A 26273-nucleotide genomic window follows, 5' to 3' on the forward strand; every position below is an offset into this window, starting at 1 on the left:
AAAAAAAAAAAAGAAACTGGTTTATTATTTGCCCTCATAAAATTGATATAAATACTGAATGCTCTAAATGAAAGATAATTAGCAAAACTTAAACTACAGAATCAATGAGTAAACAGCAATTAATTGAAAACTCTCTCCTGACTGAAATTATTATTATTATTATTATTATTATTATTATTATTATTATTATTATTTTGGTGGTTTTTTTGAGACAGGGTTTCTCTGTGTAGCCCTGGCTGTCCTGGAACTCATTTTGTACACCAGGCTGGCCTCGAAGTCAGAAATTCGCCTGCCTTTGATTCCTGAGTGCTGGGATTAAAGGCATGCACCACCACCACCTGGCTGAAATTATTTTTAATGAAGCTAAGGTTTGGAGCCTGTCAACGAACCCCAACAGAACATTGATGTGCAGGTACCAGGCAACTGCAGCAAGACATTTCATAATTAAATGAAGGTAGCTGTCGGGCCTGCTGCTCCAGCACCACCTGGAAACGGTTGGCCCGTGTGGGAAGCTTAAACTTTCTGGTTTGCAGGAGTCTCACCTTCCTGAGACAGAAACCAGAGATGATCTTCCTAGCTTCCTCCCTAGTTAGGGTTCAAGCAGGTAACTTAGTAGCCAGCAGGCAGGCTCAGCCACTCAGGTGTATAGAAGTGAGTGATCTGGGCACCACTGTAAAACCCACCTTGCTACAAAAGAGGGCAGCGGGGCATCAGTGCGTGGACACACACACACAACACTGTGCACACATGTTCACTGCACATACACATGACACACACACACACAACACTGTGCACACATGTTCACTGCACATACACATGACATACACACACAACACTGTGCACACATGTTCACTGAACATACACTTGACATACACACACACAACACTGTGCACACATGTTCACTGCACATACACATGACATACACACACACAACACTGTGCACACACGTTCACTGCACATACACATGACATACACACACAACACTGTGCACACGCATTCACTGCAATACATATGACATACACACAACACTGAGCACACACATGTGTTGTAGTCAAGATGTGAGATTTTAGGAACTATTTCAGAAATTGAGGGATAATAACAAAATCAGGTCATAAACAGAACTAGATTCCCAACTAATATGAGGAGAAAAGAGTAAATGAATAAAAGAGATCAAATATGACCATTAAAATACATAATTTGAAGGAAGGAAATGTTCCAAATATTATCAATGACCATTCCAAGTAACAACAAAGAATAGTTTAAAATAACAAAAATATTGTTTGAATTGATATAAAGCTTAAAATAAGGGAGGACAAAACACAAATACTAACTAAGCCAATATGACAAAAACAATATTAATCACACACATTCATTGTCAACGCATAGCAGGAACAGCTGTGTGGGGCTGGGGGGAGCCACATACTAACTGCCAACAGCAGAACTCAAGTGTCTTGCCAGCTTCACAGTTAGTAAGAGACCTAAATGAAACTGGGCATCTAATTCTGCTACATGATTTTTGTTAATAAATTGAGACAATTAGCACAGCTAGCAAAGCTGAAGTAACCTCAGAATCTCTTGATACTCAGCAGTGTGCTTCACCCACCCTCGCCTCTATCCCTGCACCCAGCTCCCAAAGGGGAGGTTGTATTCTGTGAGGCTCTGGCATTTGCTTTGAATTTGGAGCGGAAGAAGGGGTATTATGTTTGCCCACACAGAATTTTTTCAAGGAATTAATTGTTGACCTTTAAAACACATGTTTCCCATTTAAAACTCTGATTTTCTAGCTTCTCTCAGAAATTTGCAGGATCTTGGCAGCCAGGGTAGTCATGGAGTTTGGTGTCCCCTGGTCTGTCCTCCCCTGTGGCCATAGCTGTCACGCATGTGCTGCTCTTGAACCTCCAGTAAGTGGCACCCTCTGCAGCTGTGTGCCCTGGGCTTCCAGCTGGCTGCAGGTAACCTGACACACACACAGGGAGCAGATGAAAGGGATGCAGGCAGGGTCCTCAAGCACCAGTCCTATCACAGCCTCACTCAGCCCAGGGAAATAAAAGTCAGACCTGAGTGCCAAGTGCTTCAGGTAACACAAGTTTCTTTGTGGAAATAAGAACCATGCCTACACAGTTAACAGGGAGACATGTACGAGCAGTGGGCTGCAGCACTCCTGTGGATTATTCCTTAGCTCTAGAAATATCTGCATTTACTCCTATAGAAGAGCCTCTTCCCAGTGAAGACTGACTGAGCAAAAACAGACTAGCATCCTATAGGATTATGAAGACCACGCTGGAAGACTGTGAAGCCAGGACGGATGAAGAGGGGGCACAGAGAAATATATTCTAACGGCATCAGGAACTAAGCCTAGTGTGCCATTTTACAGACTTAGTGAACTGACCAATAATAAATCAGAAAATGTTAGGATTTCTAATGCGGAGAATGTCTTCTAACTGGAAAGGCTATACACTTGCGCTAATAGGTTGACGGCCCAAGAATGGTTAGGAAAGGCAAATCACTGGCAGTCGAGTTTGCATACCTCAGAACTGGACAGTCCTGAATCTGTATCCTCCAGGCCTTGCAGGAGCTCATCCAGCCTTTTCTTCTCTCCTTCAACCATAACCACCGGGCTTCTCGAATGTTTGGCCAACTACAGAATATGTTAGTGAGAAATGTAAGCATACACTGCAACATGTCGACCAGTGAAAAGAAATGAGACTTCTACAAAGTAGAAATACTAAATTAAACTTTGAGAGGTTAGACACTCTGATTTGCCAGGTAGGTTTTTTTTCCTTGTTAGTAGTTTTATTTTATAAAAAATCTTTTATAGTCATTCTCCAAAGATATTTACAGTATAAGAAACCCTTCTTTTCTTTCTCTTGACACACACACTCAATCTCTCTCCTTCTCCCTTCCTCCTTGCCCCCTCTCTCCATGTGTGTGTCTCTCTGTGTAAATGCATGTGTGCATGTGTGTGCATGCACACTTACACACGTGTTGACTATAGCACTTATGTGGAGATCAGAGGTCATCTTAAAGGAGTCATTTCTCTCCTTTTACTGTGTGGGTCCAGGAATAGAACTCAGGCTTGAGGGCACCCACCCTTTACCCACTGAGTCATCTCACTGGCTCTAGGCAGGCCTTCTTATTAACCGCTTCAAAAGTCACTTTTATATAAATATTTTTAAATGAAAGCTGATTTCAAATTTCTCTCCAGATATATAGATTTAAATAGAGACATAGATGTATAGCTATAGAGGGCATAGATACAGAAGATGTGGATATGTAGATGTAGAAGCATAAAAACATTTGCTGAGACAGAGGTCTCTGTGGACACTTTCTGGTACCACACATCCAAGTAAAGAAACTGCTTTTAAATTTCTAGAATACTGAGCCTGGGCTTGCATATCAGTTGGTTAAGGCTTACCTTACATGCATGAAGCCCTGGGCTCAAACACTAGCACCTCAGAAAGCTGAGCATCATGGAGCACACCTACAATCCCAGCACTTAAGAAGTGGAGGCGGCAGGGGCATCAGAAGTTCAAAGTCATCCTCAGCTATGAGCTACACAAGACCTTATCTCAAAAATTAATTAATTTCTAGAATATCACAAAAGGCCTTTAAATAAAGATCCTATTGGTGTTATAAAAGGGAAAGCAGGAGAATCTATATGGAAGCTATTGTGCATTATCAGCAAGCGCTCAGAGAAAACTCAGCTGTTCTTGGAAAACGAAACAGTACATCAAGATCTCATGGGCTAGCAGAGAGACAAGGCCAGATGAAGTTGGAGAAGGTTCCCTGAGGTAACACGAACACAGGCACAGAAGTCTGAGAGCGGCCAGCCTGGCAGTGGCAGACTGACTCAGGGACCAAGCTGCCTGGCACAGCATGCCAGACAGGAGAACAGATTCTGGCCTGAGCGAGGAAACACCATTCTCGCGTTGCTGATACTTTACACAGTGTGGTTTCCCACTCACTGGCTGTACAAGCAGTTAGTGTGAGCTTCTGTCCACCCCACAGACGTTTCTCATAGATTTATTAATTAATTAGCATCCCAGGCCAATACACAAGTCTCTGTGCCCTTAACTGCTCCTTTAAAGACAAACCAAATCAGGTTGCCTGACCTATGGTGTAACAAGGATGAGCCCTAAATCAAGGACCCACTCAAGAGCAGTGACCAAGGTCAGGGAGTAACAGGGGAGGGCAGACTACCAGCTCGTTTCCCCAAGCCAGTCTTGCTGCTCTGCCAGGAGCATTTTCCATCCTAAGTTCTAAGCACAGTAGTTACACAATCATTCTTATGATAAAAATGACTCACAAGTTAAAATCTGGAGAAGTCCTGATCAAGGCTATTTCCATTTCAGGAACTAGACTATTTTGAATGATAAAATAAATTCTAGTTGCAGCTAGCAAATTTGAAAGAGATAAATTAGGATAGAAGGAACCAAAGCAGGGCAGGGCAGGGCAAGATGGGAGGTGTTATGTAATTAGATTAGAAAGCAGTGAAAAATTATATCTTGGGTATTCCAAGCTTTTGGGCTAATATCCACTTCTCAGTGACTGCATACCATGTGTGTTCTTTTGTGACTGGGTTACCTCACTCAGGGCGATATTTTCTAGTTCCATGCATTTGCCTGAGAATTTCATGAATTCATTGTTTTTAATAGCTGAGTAGTATTCCGTCGTGTAAAAGCACCACATTTTCTGTATCCACCAAGATACAATTCACAGACCACATGAAGCTCAAGAAGAAGGAAGACCGGGGCTGGGCCTGGTGGCACACGCCTTTAATCCCAGCACTCAGGAGGCAGAGGCAGGTGGATTTCTGAGTTCGAGGCCAGCCTGGTCTACAAAGTGAGTTCCAGGACAGCCAGGGCTACACAGAGAAACCCTGTCTCGAAAAACCGGAAGAAGAAGGAGGAGAGGAGGAGGAGGAGGAGGAGGAGGAAGAGGAGGAGGAAGACCAAAGTGTGGGTGCTTCGGTCCTTCTTAGAAAGGGGAACAAAATACTCATGAGAGCAAATACAGAGACAAAGTGTGGAGCAGAGACTGAAGGAAAGGCCATCCAGAGACTGCCCCACCTGGGGATCCATCTCATATAAAGTCACCAAACCCAGACACTACTGCTGATGACAAGAAGTACATGCTGACAGGAGCCTGATATAGCCGTCTCCTGAAAGGCTTTGCCAGAGCCTGACAAATACAGAGGTGGATGCTCACAGCCAACCACTGGACTGAGCACAGGGTCCCCAGTGGGATCCCCAATGGAGAAGAAGTTAGAAAAAGGACTGAAAGAGTTAATGGGGTTTGCAACCCCACAGAAAGAACAATATGAACCCCAGAGCTCCCAGGGACTAAACCACCAACCAAGGAGTACAATGGAGGAACCCATGGCTCCAGCTCCATATGTAGCAGAGGATGACCTTGCTGGGCATCAGTGGGAGGAGAGGCCCTTGGTCCTGTGAAGGCTCAATACCCCAGTGTAGTGGAATGTGAGGGTGGGTAGGCGGGAGTGGGTGGGTGGAGGAACAGCCTCATAGAAGCAGAGGAAGGGGGGACAGGAAAATGGGTCCCTGGGGATGGGAGAACCCGGAAAGGGGACATTTGAAATGTAAATAAAGAAAATATCCAATAAAAAAGTTAAAAAGAAAGAAAGCAGTGAAGATGCAGATTATTTCACAAAGCTTTTCTTTTGGTTATATATACTAAACCAATTGTGCACACATTCATCTTGATAAAAAGTCTATTTCAAGACCCCGAATGGCTGAGATGTCTCAGAGGGTAGGAGCACTTGCCATGCAAGCATGAGTTCAAATCCCCAGGACCCATGTAAAAAGCTAGGTGTGTGCCTAGAATGTCAAGTGTCAAGTAAGGGGCAGAGACAGGACTGCTGAGGCTCGGTCGTCACCAGGCTCACTCCGAGTCCAGTGAGAGACCCTGTCTCAAGGAAATAAAGCAGAGCATGGTAGATCAGTACAGCCCACCTCCTCCTCTGGCCTCCGCACACACAGGCATGTGCACCCACATACACACGCGTGCACACACACCACCCACGCTCACACCCAGCAAGGCAGTAAGCAAATCCCTAGGACCCTTTCTGCCCCTGGCTTTCTCCACGTTCTGTCTCTGGAATCATTAGACTCACCTCAATGTTTCGCTTAATGAAACCCTGGCTGTGTTCGGTGTTCTGCCTAATGAAACCCTGGCTGTGTTCACTCCGAGGCTCAATCGCTTCTGTATTGGAAAATGGTAGCTTTTCTGTTATGATCAATGGCTCATTTTTCTCCACATCACAGGTAAAATCTAGTATTGAAAAGGTTCAAAGTAAGCTCACAATTACAATTCTGAATCATACTAAAAATTCGCCTTAAGTATACATTAAAATATGTTTTAGAAACACAGATAGAAGGAATAATTTTTAAATTCTAGAATTCTAGACCCAGATTTGGCTTAGATTTATTTTCTCCCCGTCCTCCATAACCCAGATTTCGATCAGTTGCAGCCTACTTTTTAAAATCATTTTAATTAAAGTATAATTACATCATTTCACCCTTCTTTTTCCTACCTCCAAACTCCCCTGCTAACCAAGTACTTGCCTTGCTTGCTTTTTCTCTCAAATCATGGCCTCTTTGCTTTTAATTGCTGAATATATATATATATATATATATATATATATATATATATATATATAACATAAATATATAGATGCAGCCCTGTCCAGTCTTCATGGAGTTATTTGTATGACATGGTTAAAGGGCTGACCTACTTGGTATTGGAGAACCAATTGGGGGGCTCTTCCCTCAAGAAAACTACTTCCCACATGCACAACCAGCCAAAATGCTGAGGACGAATAAAGATGGGGTGCCTGGCCCCAAATGATTCACTTCTGAGACAATATCTGCACCCAGAAGCCAGAGGAACCGTGAGTAGGCAGCCTACTTTTTCAAAACTATTATGCAAATTTTCAAAGATCCAGTAATAGAACACAATAATGAAGTTTTGATAAGTAACTTCAACATGGACAAACTCACAAAGGATTGTGTGCCGTGCCTATTTTGTTCTGGGTGTGTCCTCTGCTATGAGCTACATCTTCAGCCCTTATGCCTCACCTTGAACTCTAGTTATTACTTCTTTTTTTTTTTTTAAATTAGATGTTTTCTTCATTACTTAACTGATCAAATTATATCAAGCCCCCTTCATCCATGACTATTTCTGTATACAGCCGGCGCCCCCTTGTGGCAATCTCTATACTCACACTAGTTAAACATACCTTTCTCCATGAGATTTTCGTAAGTTTCTGGAGGAATCTGAGTATGAAACACCGAGAAAAGGGCGTCTTTGAACTCACAATGCAATGGCTCTGCTGATACAAACAACAACAACAAAAAAGAAAATAAAACACTTGTTCAATCTCCACAAAATAAAGTTATCAACACTGAAGGAAGAGAGAGGATTGCATGATTGACTACTCATTCTACTGTTCCTCAATCCTCTCCATACACGGGAGCTGTTAAAGAAAAAGTCACTCCCATGTTGAAATAGCAATCAGGCAGTCTTCACGTGCACCACAGAGATGAACCTCGGAAGACAGCCAGACAGCACTTCCCTAGACTCGTGAGAGTACACTAGAACATCACCTCTCTCTAGAGATGACCTACACAGATCTCCGTGCCTGTGATACAGACAATGCCCAGTCAGCAGCAGCACTATGAGGTCCCTTCTATTTCAGGCCTTGAAGCTGAAGAGTTTAAGTGTGTAGTCAGCCATTAACAGAATGCCTTTGAGTAAGGCACAGTGCCAAGTACCTGCACCTCCAGCCATAGGAAGAGAAGGAACGAGGCCCAGGAGGTTAAGTTCAAGGTCATCCTCTGAGACACGGCAAATTCAAGGCCAATCTGGGCTACATGAGACTCTGTCTTTAAAAAAAACAACAACAAAAACAACAAACCAAAAGACAAGGCCTGCAAGATAGCTCTGGGGGGCCAGGGCACTTGAGCAAGCCTGACAGTCTAAGCTCCAAAGAACTGAGTCCTCCTCTGACCACCTCACACGAGCCATGGCATGCACTCCCACCTGCCTGCATGCAGAGAGAGAGAGAGAGAGACAGAGACAGAGACAGAGACAGAGATACTGAGACACACAGAGAGACACAAAGAGAGACAGAGAGATAGGGGGAGGGAGTTTTATTTAAAAGAGAGAGAGTACATTTGGGAGATCTAACCAGTTTTATGCTAACTTGACACAAGCTAGAGTCATTTGAGAAGATGGACTCTCAATTAAGAAGATGTCTCCCTAAGATTTGCTTATAGACAAGTATGTGGGAAGGCCCAGTTCGCTATGGGCAGCACCATTGCTAGGCATGTGGTCCTGGGTTCTAGAAGAAGGCAGCCCGAAAAAGCCAGAAGGAGCAAGCCAGTAAGCAGCACTCCTCCATGGCCTCTGTATCAGCTCCTGCCTCATGGTTCTGGCCCTGCTGGAGTTCCTGCCCTGAAAGTGTAATTGAAATAAACCCTTTCCTCCCCAAGCTGCTTTTGGTCATGATGTTCTCCCGCAGCAATAGAAACCTAACTAAAACAATCTTCAAAACCAATTTTCTCTGTGCCTTAACATGACAAGTTGAATCTGCCTGTTTGTGCCACGGAAATCTTTTGTTCTTAAAAGCACAGCAAGCCAGGCATGGTGGTGCACATCTTTAATCCCACCACTTAGGAGGCAAAGCCAGATGGATCTCTGGGTTAGAGAACAACCTGGTCTGCATAGCGAGTTCCAGTTCAACCAGGGTTACCTAGTAAGACTGTATCTCAAAACCAAACAAAACAATACAAAACAAAAAACAGATCATACACTATCCATGAAATTAAAATGATAAATTGTTCTTCATTAAAATTAAAATTTTGGGACTGGAAAGACAGCTCAGTTGGTAGAGTACCCACTGCACAACCGTAGCACTTCAGTCCAATCTCTAGAACTCATGCAAAAAAAAAAAAAAAAAAAAGGTTGAGTGTGATGGTACATATTTGTAATACCAGCTTCAGAGAAGACAGAGACAGAAAGATCCCTGAGACTCACTGGCCAATCAGCCTTGCTAAATCATTGAGACTCAGGACCCAGTCAGAATCTCTATCTCTAAATAAATAAATAAACAAGGTTGGCAGCTCCTGAGGAACAAATGATGGTTACCTTTAACTGTCAACTTGGCACAACTCAGAGTCACCTGGTAAGGGCTTTCTACATGAGATTGGACTGTGAGCATGTCTGTGATAGACAGTCTTAAGTTAGTTAATGTAAGACCCAGTCCACTGTGGGAGGCACTATTCCCTACTCAGGGGATCCTGAACTGTCCAGGAGTGAAGAAATCAACCTAAGCACAAGTAAGCAAGGGGGCTCATGCAAGCATCTCTCTCTTGACTGTGGATGTGATGTGACCACCCGTCTCAAACTTCTGTGCTTGTAACTCTCTCACAGTGTTAGACTGTAACCAGGAATTATGAACTACAAATGTTCTTTCTCCCCTAAATTGATTTTTGTCTGAGTATTTTATCACAGCAACAAAAGTGCAACTAGAATGGGTAGTAACCAATAGACTGAAGTATTATCCATAACAAACAAAAAAAGTTAGCTACCATGTCAGAAAAAGGCACAGGCACATACTTGTAGTGAAACAATATGGTCTGGAGAAGCTTTTATTGGGAAATTCCAATCATACAACATTCCTGAAAACTACGAAGAAAGTCAAACTCGGTGGCATCTAAAAGGTTGGGAAGGCAAGGAGAGTGGAGTGAGGATTCACGTGAAGGGTTCTTTTAGAGCAGTAAAGCTATTCTTTCTAATGCTGTAACTGTGAGCATGCAGCACTGTGCCTTAAAAAAAAAATAAAATACCATCAGGGCATAAAGAAAGAAAATCAATGTTTGCAGAGTTTTTTTAATTGCTTAAGAGACTGAGAAATCACACACGTTGAATGCAGAAACATGACAAGACAATCAAAATGTATAAAAGAATCTCACCAAAATAGAAACTCGTGAAAAGAGCCGCTTAATCCCAACTCTCTAACTGATAAATGAATCCTCTATGACTAAAGGAAACTGAAACTGAACATCAGAACCATATTCGAGGTGACCAAGGTGTTTTCCACAGGCTAATGTGTGTACCATGCAACTGCACAATTAAGTAGAGAGACAGCAGAGAGTGGAAACAAGTTTCTCGTGGTTGGAATAGAGCATTACAGATAAGCAAGAGGGTTGGGCCATAGTGGTCCAGGTGGTGATGGAGTCCGGCCAGAGACAGCAGCTAATCTGCTCCAAAAGGGATGGTTGGTATACAGGCATACTTATAGACATTACATAATGGGTTCATATATGGACACGCATTCCTTTTCCCAGAGGAAAGTGCACCTAACATCTAGACTGTGCAATGACAGGAATTAAGCTCCTTAGAGACATGGCTGATCCCAAGACTCAGGTGGGAAATACAGAAGAGTCAGAAGCAAAAAAGAGAAGACATGCCTGGCAAGAGAAACAAAATAAATCCCACGGTGACAGAAATGGGTCAGAGAGATGCAGGTACCAACTAAGAGATCATCCAATGGCCAAACAGGAAAACGCAGCCAATACAATAAGCTAGAATTAACTCAAAGTATAAAATTAACATCAACAAATACCATTCTAATACTGATACAGGTGAGTAAGAGAGAGGACAGATAGATCTCCCCTGCAGAATAAATGGGAATAATGTAAGCCCACATTCTGCTTCCGTGAGGCAACGCATGGCTTCCCCACTCCTCAAATGGAGACTGTATGTAACCACTTCCTCATAAAGGTCACAGCTGGAAGAGAGGGGGAGGGAGTGACTGTCCCCTGGGAATCTCTGACAGACTTCCTCAGCTGGGGAGGGGTATTAACATCAACAGGGTGGTATGCTTGTCACCACTGTGGCGTAAGGAAAATGGCACTTTAAATCTACCATCCTCCTCTCCAGAGTGCACAGTTCAATCTAATCATGGGAAAACTGTGAGCTCGATTCCAACCAGCAGATACACGACAAAATGCCAGACCAGTGTGCCTCAGAACTCCCAAGACGGTTACAAGCAAGGAGAGTGTAGAAGCATCACAACTAAGATTAGACTGTGGAGACACAGGGGCTAATGTAATGAAGTGCCCCGCATGGGATCCTGGGACAGGAAAGGAACATTCGATAAAAAGTCAAGAAACATGAATAAAGTAAGGTTTTGATGAATAAGGTCATATTGATACTGGTTCACTTCAAACATACCATAGACATGAAAGGTCCTCCTGATGGAGTGATGTGTGCAGAAAAAAATCTCGGTATTGTCCTGGTGACTTTACTGTGGATTTGGAGCTGTGCTAAGATTAAAAAGCTTACTTTCTTTTTCTGTTTTCGTTTGGTTTTGGTTTTTGTTTGGTTTTAGTTCTGTTTATTTTATTTTTGTATTTAGTTTGTTTCGTTTGTTTGTTTGTTTTGAGAAATAGTTTCTTTGTGTAACACTAGCTGTTCTAGAACTCATTCTGTAGACCAGGCTGGCCTTGAACTCAGAAAGATCCACCTGCCTCTGCCTCCCGAGTGCTGGGATTAAAAGCATGTGCCACCATGCCTGGCTCATGCTTACTTTTAATTTTTTAAAAAAAGAATTATTTTATTTTATGTGTATGAGTACACTGTAGCTGTCTTCAGACACACCAGAAGAGGGCATCAGATCCCATTACAGACGGCTGTGAGCCACCATGTGGTTGCTGGGACTTGAACTCAGTACCTCTGAAGAGCAGTGAGTGTTCTTAACCACTGAGCCATATCTCTTCAGCCTGCTTACTTTTATCTTAATTTCTTTTTTTTTTCCAAGTAGGGAAAAACAGAAAATTAGACATAGTAAGAATACATACAATATGGAAAGTTACTATTAAAATATTGATTTGTCCAGCAAGATTCTGCTGAAGGGACCCTGATATAGCGGCCTCTTGTGAGGCTATGCCAGTGCCTGGCAAACACAGAAGTGGATGCTCACAGTCAGCTATTGGATGGAACACAGGGCCCCCAATGGAGGAGCTAGAGAAAGTACCCAAGGAGCTGAAGGGGGCTGCAACCCTGTAGGTGGAACAACAATATGAACTAACCAGTACCCCCTGAGCTCGTGTCTCTAGCTGCATATGTAGCAGAAGATGGCCTAATCGGCCATCATTGGGAAGAGAGGCCCCTTGGTCTTGCAAACTTTATATGACCCAGCACAGGGGAAGGCCAGGGTCAAGTAGTGGGAGTGGGTGGGTAGGGGAGCAGGGGCGGGGGTGGAGTATAGGGAACTTTCAGGATAGCATTTGAAATGTAAATAAAGAAAATAATAATAATTTTAAAAAATTAAAAATTATTGATTTGTGATGCTACATTAATGGATTATTTTTAATCGTGTATGTAGAGACTTTAAGTCTAGAGGGAGTCCTGCCCAAACTGACTCCAGAAGAACGAGCAGACGAAGGACAGTGAACATGAAAGATGCTGAGAAGTCAGAGAACCGCCTCCAAGAGACAATTTGAGCCAGATGGTTTTCCACCCACTACTCCCACTCCCATCTCACACTACAACATCCATGCATGCACACACAAATGTTCACACATGTACACACACATACACACATATACACAAAACCTAGTCCTGCTGCATTTTGATTCATTTATTTATTCATGTGTGCAGATATATGTATGGGGGAGGGGCAAGCCTGAGCCACACACACAGGTGGAGGTCAGAGGACACCTTCAGGGGGCTGGTTCTCCCCTCAACCCTGTAGGTTCTGGGGATGGGACTCAGCTTGCTGGGCTTATCAGCAAGCACCGTTACCCACTGGGCCATCGCTCTGCCTCTAATCCTGCTTTATAGAAATAAAACTTCTGAATAAATTCAGCCATTCAAATCAGTACCAATTCAAAGAATAATCTTCCATTAGCAAGGAGGGTTGACCTAGGAACAAAAGATAGATTCATTGTTTAAATCTATTAATTTAAAACATTAATTTTATTGATTTAAATAGCTACTGAAGTGGAATGAATAACCTTTAACAGTATGTATTGGAAATGGGAGCAATTATTGAAGAAGACACAAAAATTAATACTGTTCTGGTTGACATGTTCAAAATTAACAAGATCCAAGACACAAACTAAAGATGATCAGAATGAATAACATGATCTAGTTATAAACCATTATGTAAGAGAGTACAATTAAATATTGTAATCTAGCCAATCATAAATTTATAAAAAGTTCCTCTTTCCTCTATTTCATTTAGAACTTGTGAAAATATGTTGACATAGTTGAGATAGTAACAGCAAAGAGCTATATAAAACCAATAGATAAAAAATGATAAAAAACAACAATGAAACCCAATAGCTAATAAATACATGAAACCCGCCAACATTCTCTGATATATGAGCAATAGCATATGAAACATTATATTCTTGTTAATATTGTCTAGTAATCAAGGAAATAATAAAAAATAACCCAAATATTGAGTATTTACTACCCATGTTAAGGGATACAAGCAGCCATGTTCTAAGGACATAGCCATGTTCTAAGGTCCTACAGTGGAATTCAGGTAGTAAGAAACTTAGAGGCACTGCCGAAGTGAGCAGGGAATTAGGATCTTCCAGGAAGTATTGAGAGTGATCTCAGAGCAGCTTCTCGGCTCAGCGGCTCCTCTGGATAACAGAAACACTAACCACCAAGTTGCAGTCATGAGGAAACCAAGTCAGAACCATACAGCCACGCTCCTCCAAAATGGCTTAAATTCTAAGAGAAATGCTTTTTTTTTAATATACCAGTTTCTGACAGAATTTGTTATGCAGCAATAGATTAGTAATAAATTACACCATAGGGAAAACAGCCTAAACATAGGTTTGCACAGCCTAAAAGAAAAATGCTAAAGACTAGACCCATAAGAGAGAAAAGGAAGAGGGAGGCAGCTGCAAAAGAAGCAGGCGGAGTCTCCTCCAAGGAACTGTCACTCAGGAAGACATCTGTGAATCATGAGAACTGACTGTAGGTGTGTGATTTTAAGTTCCAGACAAACTAGGCTCCATGCTAAGAGCTCCATGCTGAGCCTTTGAAAACGGGTTGCAACTAGATGCTGCCACCTAGTGGACAGTGTACAGATACTTGGCACTTCCCTGGTCACCGCAAGGGAAGGGAGCACTCGGGTCCCTATTTTCCTAATGACACTTACAGACACCCTTTATTTATTTACAGACTTCTGGGTAGATGTAAGTGCGCCGGTTAGTTTTTATGCCGGTTTGATACAAGTTAGGACGAAGGAAATACTTACGGAGGATAGGATATGGGTTCCTCCATTGGCTTTGCCTGCTTTTGTGGTCTATGCTCTATTACCCTCACCACTGCCTCCTTCAAAGCTGCTTTTCCCTTCTTTTGGGCCCTTAATTCTCTCATCTGCACACACTTGCTCCCACATAAACACACATATACAAAACTGAGAATCTACGATCATCATATGAACAAGAGCATGTCCTCTTTGTCTTTCTGAGGCTGGGCCGTCTCCACCTGATTCCACTCCCTAGCTATTGTGAATAGAGCCACAGCGAACTTAAGTGTGTAAGTATTTCTATGGTAGGCTATGGAGTCCTTGGGGTAGATGCCTGGGAGTGGTGTTCCTGGACGGTAGGGTAGTTCTAGTTTTAGTTTTTGAGGAATTTCCATGCTGATTTCCAAAATGTCTTCACCAGTTTATACTCCAACCAACAGTTGTAAGAGTTCCTCTTTCTCCACATCCTCACCAGCATTTGCTGTCATTTATTTTCTGGATGACAGCCATTCTGACTTGGAGGAGACTGAATACCTATTCAGTTTTAGTATGTGTTTCTTTGATGATGAAAAACGTTAATTTCAAAAATTTTTACTGGTCATTTGTATTTCTCTTTTTGAGAACTAGTAAAAAATGTCTCTCCCATTCTGGTGGCTGTTTAATTTGTAGTTTCTTTTGTTGTGATGAAACATTTTAATTTATGCACACACACATATTTTATTGTGCACATATGCGTCTGTGTGGACCATGGAGGTCAGAGGGCAGCTTGCATGAGTCAGTTCTCCTTCCACTCTGGAGCTCTGGAGACTGAACCGGGTTGTTTGGATGCCTTTCCCTGCTGTGTCTTCTTGTTGGTCCATTGAGTGTTTTTAATTCCTCAAAATTCCATTTGTCAATTCTTGGAGCTATTTTCTGTGCTACTGGGGTTCAATCAGAACATTACTTCCTAAAACTATATTCTAGCGTGCTGTCCCTAGCCGTTTGAGTGTCTTGGGTTTTTAATTAAGATCTTTGATCTGCTTTGAACTGATCTTTGTGTGGAGTGAGAGATGAATGTAGTCTCACCCTTCTGCAGTGGCTATTACCTTTGGCCAGGACCTTCTATTTAATAGGCTTTTCCCCCAGTAAGTCTTATCACTTTCATTAAAAACAGACTTGGGCCGGGAGTGTTGGCGCACGCCTGTAATCCCAGGCAGAGGCAGGCGGATTTCTGAGTTCGAGGCAGCCTGGTCTACAGAGTGAGTTCCAGGTCAGCCAGGGCTACACAGAGAAACCCTGTCTCAAAAAAAAAAAAAAAAAAAAAACAACTTGTATAGTCCACATAAAATTAGTCCTCCAATCATCTTGAATCAGGAAGTTAAAACTTGTCAGATTGATGGCACAAGGCCATGTGATTTGGAAATCCCCTATCCCCTCCTCCCTTCCTCCCCCCTTGAGGGTCCATTAAAAAGAAAGGTCCCTCTCCCCTTTGGGGTCAACTCTACCCACTGTGTGGGTAGAGCTCTGGCACCCCTCGTGTGATTTGCATAAAAAAAATTAGTCCTCCAACACAGAAGGGGCAATGCACAGGGAACACCCAGACTCTAGGAGAAAACTTTGGTGCACTGTAAACCCTAATTACTCAAGGTTCTGAGCTTTAGGTGCTGGGCCTAGAAAGGAGCCCAGGTAAAAAAAAGTGCTGTCCCTCAGACCACACCTCCACTCAGAACCACGCTGAATCTGAATCCAGCAGCAGCGATTGGGGTTCTGAAATGTTGAACATGGCCTTTGTGAGGACAAAAGGAAGCCAGCCTTCTCAGAGAACTCAGAGGATCTCTTAGTGCATCCTGCCCACACAGAACTGGAATACCACCTCTGTGGTGTATGGAAAGGGATTCTGAAACTGTCCTACAGCAAAGAAAGGGGGGGAAGGGTAGAGGGAGACAACGAAAAGCAAAGGAAGGAAGAAGCAAACGTGGCTGCTCTCTAAAGGTAGGACTGTGTGATCACAAGAAACGGGAAAATCAGCAACACACTTTTACAAAAGAGTTCCATGGGAGAACAGCAGGCAGAGGCCAAGGGCATGAATAGCCTCTTGACTCTAAAGGGACAGGAAATGAGTGTAAAAACATCAGGGCCTGTGTCTGCGATTCCCCTGCTCCCTTTCTCCCCATGTAGATAGACACAGCCCTTTAAACACTAAACAGACCCACACCCAGACCTTCCCTCTCATCCCACCTAACATGATCAATCATTGGCTCGCCAGAGGGTCACACTTGCAGGGAAAGGGACAACTCAGGCCAGCCTGGGGCAAGAGTGCAAGACCCTCTCCCTCTACTCACCAGCTGCTGTCCCCGCAGATTCTGAAGTCAAGCACAGAAACTTTTTTGTGTTTCCCAACTCCTCGTCATTTTCTAAATCTTCAGTGTTTTTTGCAGACTGAGGGAAGAACAGTTTAAGTTTAAATATAAAAAAGGAAAGCAAACATGGCCCCCGGCTTCAACCCCATTCTCAATTGTCCGTGCACAAGCAGGAAAGTCTGCCCACTTGCATTCCTTTAACTAGGAAATATGTTAATATTTCGTGTTACTCAAAAGATCTATAGATAGATAGATAGATAGATAGATAGATAGATAGATAGATAGATAGATAGATAGATAGATGGGTGGGTGGGTGGATGGATGGATGGANGATAGATAGATAGATAGATAGATAGATAGATGGGTGGGTGGGTGGATGGATGGATGGATAGGTGGGTGGGTGGGTGGGTGGGTGGATGGATGGATGGATGGATAGATAGATAGATAGATAGATAGATAGATAGATAGATAGATAGATAGATAGATAGATAGATAATCTACAGGTATTACATATACGTATATATATTGAATTATCCACAGATACCCCCATTAAATTGAAATTTCAAGGTTGGCCTCATATTTTATTATGCTTCTAATTTTTAATTCTTATTTTAGCACAAATTAAAACTTGCTTCATGTTTCAACAGAAAACAGACTCACTTTTCTGCTAATTATGTAAAATCATCCTCGTTTGAATTTGGCGGCAGTTTTCTGTTTGCTCCGTCCGTCTTCCTAGGAAGCTCAGACAGTGAATCCCTGCTCACTTCATCCCTAACTCATGTCACTGCCTAGGAAATCGCCCCCAAAGTCAGTCAGTGACAAGGGATGTCCGTGAGTTACTTCAGGGTCCCTCACTCAGCTGCTCTGCTTTAAGGAATCAATCATAATGCGAGTCAGTGGCTTTAAGAGACAGTGACAATGTTTATCCATCTTCAAGCTCTCAATGCCAGAGAGAGAATAGGAGGCCAGTGAAGACCAAGGAAAGTTAATCAAGCTCAGAAATATAGCAGCAGGGAGGCGGACAGAGCACAGCTCAGGCTTAAGCCTCTTTATAACTTCTCGGGAGAATATGAATAGCACATGAAGTAGCAAGCCCACAATTTGTTTGTCCCGAAATTTATTTAATCAACAACAAACCAAGTTGGTGCTTTGTGTGTGATTATCTCCAAACTATAAGCTCAAAGGAAAAAGAGCAGGCACACATCTTTGATAAAAGTAGTCATCACCTCTGTGCCTTGTCAGAGGCGGCGGGAGGCCAGCCTGACTCAGGCTAGAGAGGTTTGCGAGTGCCACGGGCGATGGACACGCTAGAGCAGGACCCAGAGGCTGCAATGTCTCAGACCAATTACCCTCCCTGGTTCCAGAAAACATCCACGCACGAACACGCACGCATGCACTCGTGCACATAGTCACTACTTTTGCAAAATACATCAATAAAGCAGGATCACATCAACGCTCCCGTGGGCCATGGCTTTCTTCTCATTAGAGGAACTGACTCTTACACTTCTTACCTTGAGCTCCTCCCACAGCTTAATTCTCATTTCTAGACCTTGCTTTTTAACTTCCTTTTCTCTACATTGTGTTTTGGCCAATAGCTTGTCGAGTCTGTGCATCTTACGAATAGCATTTTGAAGTACAGCATTCGTCTCTTCTAATTTGGGATCATCTGCATTGTGTTGAAGGTAGAAATGGATTTGAAGTTTAATAAAAAATAGCAAAGTTTTGTTTTGATTTTACTTTTTATTCATTCAACCAATACTTAGAGCCAACGGTGACACCTACAGCATTAGTACTGAGTCGGAACTCCGTGAACATCAAGTGTCTTTTCATATAAATGTGGGATGACTAGACCCTTCCAGAGGATAAGTTACAGCACTGAGCACAGAAGGGCTCTTGAGAGTTTAAGTCCCAGGCTGTCTCTCTTTCACTCTGCTAGACTACCTATATCCAAACATACAAAACAAAGAAGAGGAACTGTGACACTGTTCTAAACTGACTCTGCTTAACTGGAAGCACCAGCATGCATCAGTGAACCACAGGAGAAAGCGGTACATCCCGAGCCACCCACTGGATCCGACTCACAGCAACCCACGCAGGTGGTCAGAATCCATACGCATGCCTTTTCCTGCCCCTGTCTGTTGGTTTCCTGATTCACTTAAAAAATGTTCACAAGAAGACGATGACTGGTGATAGCTTATTTGAAATTAAGGACTTTAGAAGCTTTGTCACTCAGGGTTTAGCTGACAACTAAGGATAACAGTAAGAGAAACTGTCATGTGTAGACTTCCTGATGGGCACAATGCAGAGTGCTTCATTCACACACATGGCTCATCTTAGCCTGGTGCAGTGGTCCTTCTCATCTTCTCTTTAATTCGTATGCTGAGGCAAATTTGCATACCCAAAGTGTTCTAACTAATAAGTAAAACAGCGAGCTCCACTCAAATTTGTCTGACTTCACAGTGAGAACACTTAGCTGCCAATCAAAACTCCCCTCATGAAAATTGATGAAAACTGATAAACTTGCAATGAGCATCAGTATACCAGTACTAAGTGTCAGACTTCCCAGACCAGAGCATTTAAATAGTCCTTATGCTAAGTGAGAGCTCTGAGTCCAGTGATGTTTACCTATAACGGACAGCTCTACCTCTAAGAACAAAAGAGGGAAAATATCAAAAGAATATTAATCTAATAAAGGGGTTTCTAAAAGCATGCTGCTCACATAGCTCAATCCTGGCATTCTAGGCTCATTGTCCATAAGTGGTCCACACACCAGGAACTTGAACTAACTCATACAGTATGAAAAAATCGTAGATCTTGGGAAGTGGGCCCAACAGGTTATCTCAACTCCCTCAGATATGTCTTACCAACTGCAAGCCCATAGGACTTGGCGCCACTGTCTAGCCTGGCAGTTTGGCCGGCTTACTCACCATTACCTCTGGAGCGTCACTACAAATGCCAGTACAGAGGCAAAAATGCCAACAACACTCCGGTGTCACGAGGAAGTCTCTATAAGAATCTGAGACAGCCACATCCCCGGAGTTCTGCACATCACAACTGAGAACTACTGTTCTATCTCAATCTGACCAGAATGAATTTAATATCATGAAAAAAAAGTCACTTTTAAAATCATAATTATTCACCACCATTGGGGTTATCCTTAAAGGGTATTTATAAATGACCTAATAAATCTTATTCTGCAACTTTAGCCATCAAAAGTGATCCATGAATCATGCCATGCAATACAGAAATATTCCCCCTTGATGAATGTAATATGACCACAATAATATTTTATTTTATTAAGTAGCATGTTCTATTGAATTTCTAAGTGTATTTAAATACTCTCACTAGTCTCAGACATAAAAACAGAGATAAATTTCTCACTAAAAACATGTCTTTTCTTAATTTCTTTACTCAGCTGAAAAATTATACTTCTAATATTTATTTTAAAGCCAGTATCTGCCATTGCGATTGGCCAGCCACCCGGTGTCGTCCCACCTGAACGCTCAGGGGTCGCCTGAGGTTGAGGCATGTCTGGGTCTTCATCTGAGCTCTCCTTGGCTGGCTTTGTCCTGGGGTCGTCCGCCCACTTAGCATCATCACTACTCCTTCTTTCTTCCACACCACTGTATGATATGTGGCCCTCTTGGCCAGAATTCAACTTGTTCACCATGTCAATCTAAAGATAATTTCAACAAAAGAATTTCCAAAATATAACACTCAAAGACATTTTCAAAAGACCTGTGTTTTCTTAAAACTTCACATTTCATAGCATTTAACATTAATGGAAGTATGTAATGAGGCATGTAAATACATGTGCTACTATTAAAATTTCTAGAAACATAGGGTCTTTAATGAAGTGCAATTTAACTACAAATTAAATTTACTAATAGTTCACCAAGTAAATACCATTGTCCCACCGTCTTGGGGAAGAGTTGAAACTGGCCCTGAGGAGCCCCCTTCAGGCGCTGCCCTCTGCTGTCCGCAGCAGCTGCCTCCCTGTGTCGCTGCTGGGTGAGCTTAGTGACTCAGACATGCCTATTTTGAGTGAGATGTGTCTCTAATAAGAGTCCTCTAATGAGACTCGCATGCCTAGGTTATTCTTAGTCTCCTACTTTGTTCCAGCTTCCCTTTATACTTCAGCAAAACTCACTCTGAAAACAGCAGTTTGGCCCAGCTGTGTCTTCCCGAGAGAAGGCAAAAAGGGACTTTTATGGAGGGGTCAAGAGAAAGACAGCTTGAAAAACATGCACAGGTGATGAGAGTCACACTAGAAGCAGATACACCCCCAGGGACAGCTGAGTTCTCAAGGGAACTCTCTCTATGGAAGACTATCCACTCCAGTCCTCCAGCCCCAACCACCCCAACCACCAGCGGTACCCACAAGCTCAACACTCTACCACAGCAATGGGCAGCCCTAGTACCAACCTCAAGGGCAGAAGTCATGTGCTACTAAGAAGTAAACTGACTGGTGTGTCACTCTCTTCATGGCAAGTAGCGGCGTCTCTGTTGCTAGGCACCATGTACACCAGGCGAGCTGGCCAAAAGCTCTGGGGAATTCTGTCTCCAACCCCTCTGCCTCACCAGAAGAGCACTGGACTTGCAGATGTGCACCACCACACCCAGCTTTGTGGTTCTGGGGGTTCTGACTCAGGTCCTCACACTTACATGGCAAGTACTTTATACCTCGTGAGGCATCTATCTCTTAGTACTGGATCATTTTCATAGTAAGTGCCAGTGGGTGTATATTAGATATTGGAATACAAAGTTTCCTTATGAAGCCAAACAGCACATAAAGTTTAACAAAGTTTGGTGTAGATTTTATAAATGCCCAATAAGAAAGAAGAGGGGAGAAAAAAAGAACTGAGTGTGCTCATTGTGAACAATCTACAGAAATGCCGTTTGTATGGGTGCTAATTGTTGTGGCCGAGAACTTGATCCCTTTCCAAGCAGATTACCTTGACAGGCCCTGGTTCTGGCGAGAGCACCTCCAGAGAACCGTTTGAACTTCGGCTCCCAGGACGTGATCTTGAACTTGAGGCTGGTTTTGAAATTCCATCTAGGTTCCCCTTTATAATATCCATTGACATCCTAAACCAAACCAAAAGAATAAGAAGCAAGTGACTTAGAATTCTAAGTGGTTTACAAGTCAATTTATGCTTACAGCCAATTACTGAGAACCTATTCACTACCAAAGTCACTCACATACGTGCTCTGCAATGTCATCAAAAGAATCCTACAGATGTGGATTACACGTCAGACGCTGATAGTAACTGGGGAGGAAGGCAGATGTGAATGTTGTCTCACTGTCTCAATGCAGAAAAAAACAACCAACAAACAAACACGCCGTGTTTTCGCTCTTCCCCACAAGGACACTCCTGCCACCTCTCCCAGCCAAGACTCACCCCATCATGATGATTTGCTAAGGTCTCCCATCTACCTCCTCCTGAGCTGGCTCTTCCTCCTTCAGCCTTCCTATTCCACATAAGCTTCAGCCAGCAGCAGGTCTTCCCACCCAGCTCAGACGTCTCTCTCCTCCAAGCCACATTTTCTGGAGCCCCTTCCTCCACAGCACTGCCCTTTCTTAATCAGCTCTCTCCCCCCAAAAACCCACTTCGGACTGGCACAAGAGAATAAAACCTATATCCTTTAACTAGAGGACAGACCTGCATTAGCCGGCTGTCCATCTCCTCCGTAACGCAGGACACTGTCACAGACTTGTCCTGACCCTAGCTACTTTGTGTCTAGTGTGGATTTTGGAAGTGAGACTAGATTAAACTAGGCAGAACAGCTTAAATTGGAGGGAGAAGACAAAGATTGCAGATATATCCTTACAAACCATGCCCTTGATAGAGACCGATTTAGATCTGCCTGGTGAGGCTGGGACAATATGCATACAGTGAACAGAAGAAACTGTGAAGATTCCAGCTTAAATATGAATGGATATCTCCTGCCAAATCTTTTCTAAATGCTCGTAATTACATGAAGCATTAAACTTGCTAAGTCCTTCTTCTACAAAGTGGCAAAGTGCTATTTGGTGGAACGCAGACACAGAGTCCAAAGAAGCACACAGAAGGAAGGACGAACAAGAAGCTTGGGCACACTGAGGAATAACATGGCTTGCCCTCCAACTGCCCAACGTGCCAATGCTTCCACTTCAGAGAACAGCCGGTCCACTCTTCCCACTCAGCAACTGAAAAAGGCATTGATGTCAACATTGTTCACACTCCGTAAAAGTGTTTGGGCTCACTCGGGAGAGGCCTGACAGTGTTATTGTGGGATGATGGATCACCCTGGCTCCGGCGCATCACCACCAAAAAGCGTAAGTCACTAAAAGGCCAAATGTCTTTTCCATGCCCTATGCTTCCTGTCAAGGAGGACTTACTGCAGCCTGAGAGGAGCGGGGAGCTGGAAGGATGTGGCAGAGCCAATATAATACATCTCAAAAAAGGCCAAGCAAGAGGACCTAGCCGTGACGTGGATGAGCTAAGATCCCAGAAACCTTTCCATCTGTTTCAAAAGCTGCTATTAGGCTTCCTCAGAAACATCTCAAATTAAATAAACCACGGTTCACAGGAAATGTAACCGACAGGCTGTGTATTTAGCCATCTGGAAAAGAAATCAGAATAAAGACCATTGAAATGGGATCTGATGGGTGTATTGTGTGTTTAAGAAATCACTTGTCACACAGAAACTCCACATGAAAAATGAAGAGCCGTATAAGAAAGCAGCCACACGATGAGATGTACAAGAAAACAGCCACATGATGAGCTGTATACCAAGTTGCATGTGCCCTGAGAATGGACTTACAAACTACCATGCCTTCCCTAAGGATGTGGGATGGGAGACAGTGTCCAAAAGGAGGGTGTAGAAGAATCTAGTCAAATAGGAAATCAAAGAGGGCATCCAGGAATTAATAAATCCAAACAATAGTAAATAAAGCATAATATTTAAGAGCTCAAGGTGGCTGCCTCCAGAAAATGTGACTGGGAACTGCTCAGTTATATCTTCCATTGTGAATTTTATACCACAGTTTAACAATTGGACCATATTATGTTGATAAAAGTAAAAGCAAGTTTTAAAAGTAAAGAGTCGCTATAAAATATGCCATCTTCCAAGGCCTGGAAGGAAATGCAAGGGTAGCTTGCAAAGAAATCAATGATATACTAAGCCAGCGTGGTCCTCACTTGGTAGAACTGTTTGGGAAGGATTAGGAGGTGTAGCCTTATTGGAAGAGGTGTTTCATGGGCTGAGGGAGTGCCCTCTGAGGTATCAATAGACTCTCGGCTTCCCACTTAGCTCTGCCTTCTACTTTCAGATCAAGAAGTGGGCTCTCAGCTGTTTCTGCTGCCACGCCTCTGCTCCGCCATCGTGGACTCTAAGCCTCTGAAGCTGTAAGTCAATTGAAGGTGTTTTGTTTTGTTTTGTTTTGTTTTGTTTCGTTTTGTTTTTTGAGACGGGGTCTCTCTGTGTAGCCCTGGCTATCCTGGAACTCACTCTGTAGACCAGGCTGGCCTCGAACTCAGAAATCCGCCTGCCTTTTTGCCTCTCAAGTGCTGGGATTAAAGGTGTGCACCACTTTTATAAGGCTCTGGATGGATGCTGATGCAGAGCTTAAAGGGCATCCTAGTGGGGGGTTAGAAGGCAATGGTGCTGAGAGCAAGGCAGGCTGCAGAAGCCCACGGACCTCAGGCGGTTTCAGGGGGAAACAGTGCTAGCAACTGGGCGACTGAACAGTTGTGTATTTGGCAAAGAATGCAGCTGCTAAACTGAAGAACAATGGATCAGTTTCCTTGGCAGAGAAGATTTCAAGACATGACTTTCTGACTCTGTTGCATGGTTATTAGTAATCATGTACAGATCTTATGGAGGTCTACAATGAAAAGGGCAAATGGGACAAAAAGAAATTTTTGTTTCATACATTTCCGCATTTAATGAAACACAATGCACATTTTCTTATAGCACCAAAAGAACCAAAATTAAAATACCAGTTACTTTATGCTATTCAGTGAAGTAGAGATGTGACCAGAGTCTAATGGTAACAAACACCTGCTCGTACATGCCAACGTTTTATTACATGTTTTGATCAGCTCATCTAGATAGTACATGATCCGGCGTGATGAGGCAAAACTGACTGTGTCTCCAGATGGTTTGTTCCCTGTCTGAAAGGCTTTTTCATAATCCCCAGGCTGGTAGATACGTTTGCTTTACATTTCTTCCATCATAAGGAAAGCTAGTCCCAGATCAATGTTTACCAACCCTCTTTCTATTCTCATTTTTTCTGTGCCATGACAATGTACTTCTAAGGTCTATGCTACTGACTAGTGCTCCAGACCTCAGTGGGAAGAAGGCTCGTAAAGATGGACTAATGCAGAAAGTTTTCAGCAGAGATCACGACTCTGCCCGGGCAGTAGCTTCTGAGACTCCCAGACATAGCCATGCCCCTGTGGTCACCCCATGCTGGCCTGGGCAAACAGGCCACACCCACAGCCCTCAGGGACAGAGTCGGCCCTCTCACCCTCCTTTGGCCACACCTCCACCTTGCCTTCTGCCACAGCCAGCGGCTACCAACCTCTGCCCCTGGTCCGTGCGGTCCCTCAACTTCTCGGTGGGGACGAAGGCTGGACGCCTAGGCACTGACTCGCTCCACTGACATTCGAGCGTCATCCACTTCCCTTCCGAAGGAGACCGGTTTTTTCCCGCCACCGCCTCTTCCATGAAGATGAAAGAGGAGCCGGCTACCTCAAAGAACGCTGTTGCCTTGGCAACTAGAAGCGCGCGGCTCACAGTCTCGCGATAGGTGTAAAGGTCCCGTACCTTCAAGAGTTGGGCACTGGGGACCGGAAGCTACAAGAAGACTGCTGACCTAGTGGGGTTGGAGGGGATGTGACTGTGACCCTCCTATAACCTTCTTTGCAGTGAATGTTCTGGATGGGAATGGTTTGTCCATATTCAGGTTGGCCTCTGGAACGAGGCTCTCCATGTTTACATAGCTCTCACCAGCCACTAGGATGTTCTACCGGCCAGCTGTCCTCTCAGATCAGTTACTTCCCATATCACTATCATCTCGTCCTTTCAAGACTGATGTGCAGCTTAAAGAGATCTCGTATGTGAAGGTCTTGTCAAATTTGGAGAGCTGTGTGTGTGTGTGTGTGTGTGTGTGTGTGTGTGTGTGTGTAATACATATGTGTATAATAGTAACGTGTATAAAGTATAATGTATAATACAGTGTATTGTATTATATATACATATGCATATATATGTCTTGTAAAGACTGTGCTGTAGTAAAATAAAAAGGATTATAATGGCAGTATATACCTCCACAGCTACCTATAATTTCTCTGTGTACAGTGCATTAGGGCTCATTGCCTGGATCACCAAACTGTTCTTTCTTCATTCTCAGTACTGTGCAACCTCTGCTGCATTCCAGTCTGAATGGCCCTTGGTTGTTTAAAAGGTATTTTCATACTCAGAGCCCCTTTATCCTCATGCTTTGGGGCAAATAGAGTGTTTCTCTCGTCTTTTCTCATCAGAGCAAATAAGTATGACTCGAGTTGCCCAAAGAGCACAGCTACAAGCTAAGATGGTGCTGAGGGCAAAATCCTGGCTGGAAATACCATCTGGGTGCTACTGAGCCT

At 43.3% G+C, this 26273-nt stretch overlaps 1 protein-coding gene across 1 annotated transcript in view; it reads right to left on the reverse strand.

Annotated features, from left to right (window-relative positions):
* The window catches only part of Fsip1 (fibrous sheath interacting protein 1), a 55148-nt gene extending 29764 nt beyond the window's left edge, over nucleotides 1-25384 (reverse strand). Inside the window, exons 1-8 of the mRNA XM_021194418.1 lie at nucleotides 25208-25384; nucleotides 21594-21726; nucleotides 20134-20314; nucleotides 18150-18304; nucleotides 16621-16717; nucleotides 7259-7351; nucleotides 6134-6291; nucleotides 2528-2638 (exon numbers count right to left, since the gene is read on the reverse strand). Coding sequence (XP_021050077.1) covers nucleotides 2528-2638; nucleotides 6134-6291; nucleotides 7259-7351; nucleotides 16621-16717; nucleotides 18150-18304; nucleotides 20134-20314; nucleotides 21594-21726; nucleotides 25208-25353 — 1074 coding nt within the window. The 5' untranslated portion in view covers nucleotides 25354-25384. The remainder of the gene's footprint in view (nucleotides 1-2527; nucleotides 2639-6133; nucleotides 6292-7258; nucleotides 7352-16620; nucleotides 16718-18149; nucleotides 18305-20133; nucleotides 20315-21593; nucleotides 21727-25207) is intronic.
* Nucleotides 25385-26273: the final 889 nt, after the last annotated feature.

Source organism: Mus pahari, chromosome 3 (assembly GCF_900095145.1).
Source record: "Mus pahari chromosome 3, PAHARI_EIJ_v1.1, whole genome shotgun sequence".
Classification (NCBI taxonomy): domain Eukaryota; kingdom Metazoa; phylum Chordata; class Mammalia; order Rodentia; family Muridae; genus Mus; species Mus pahari.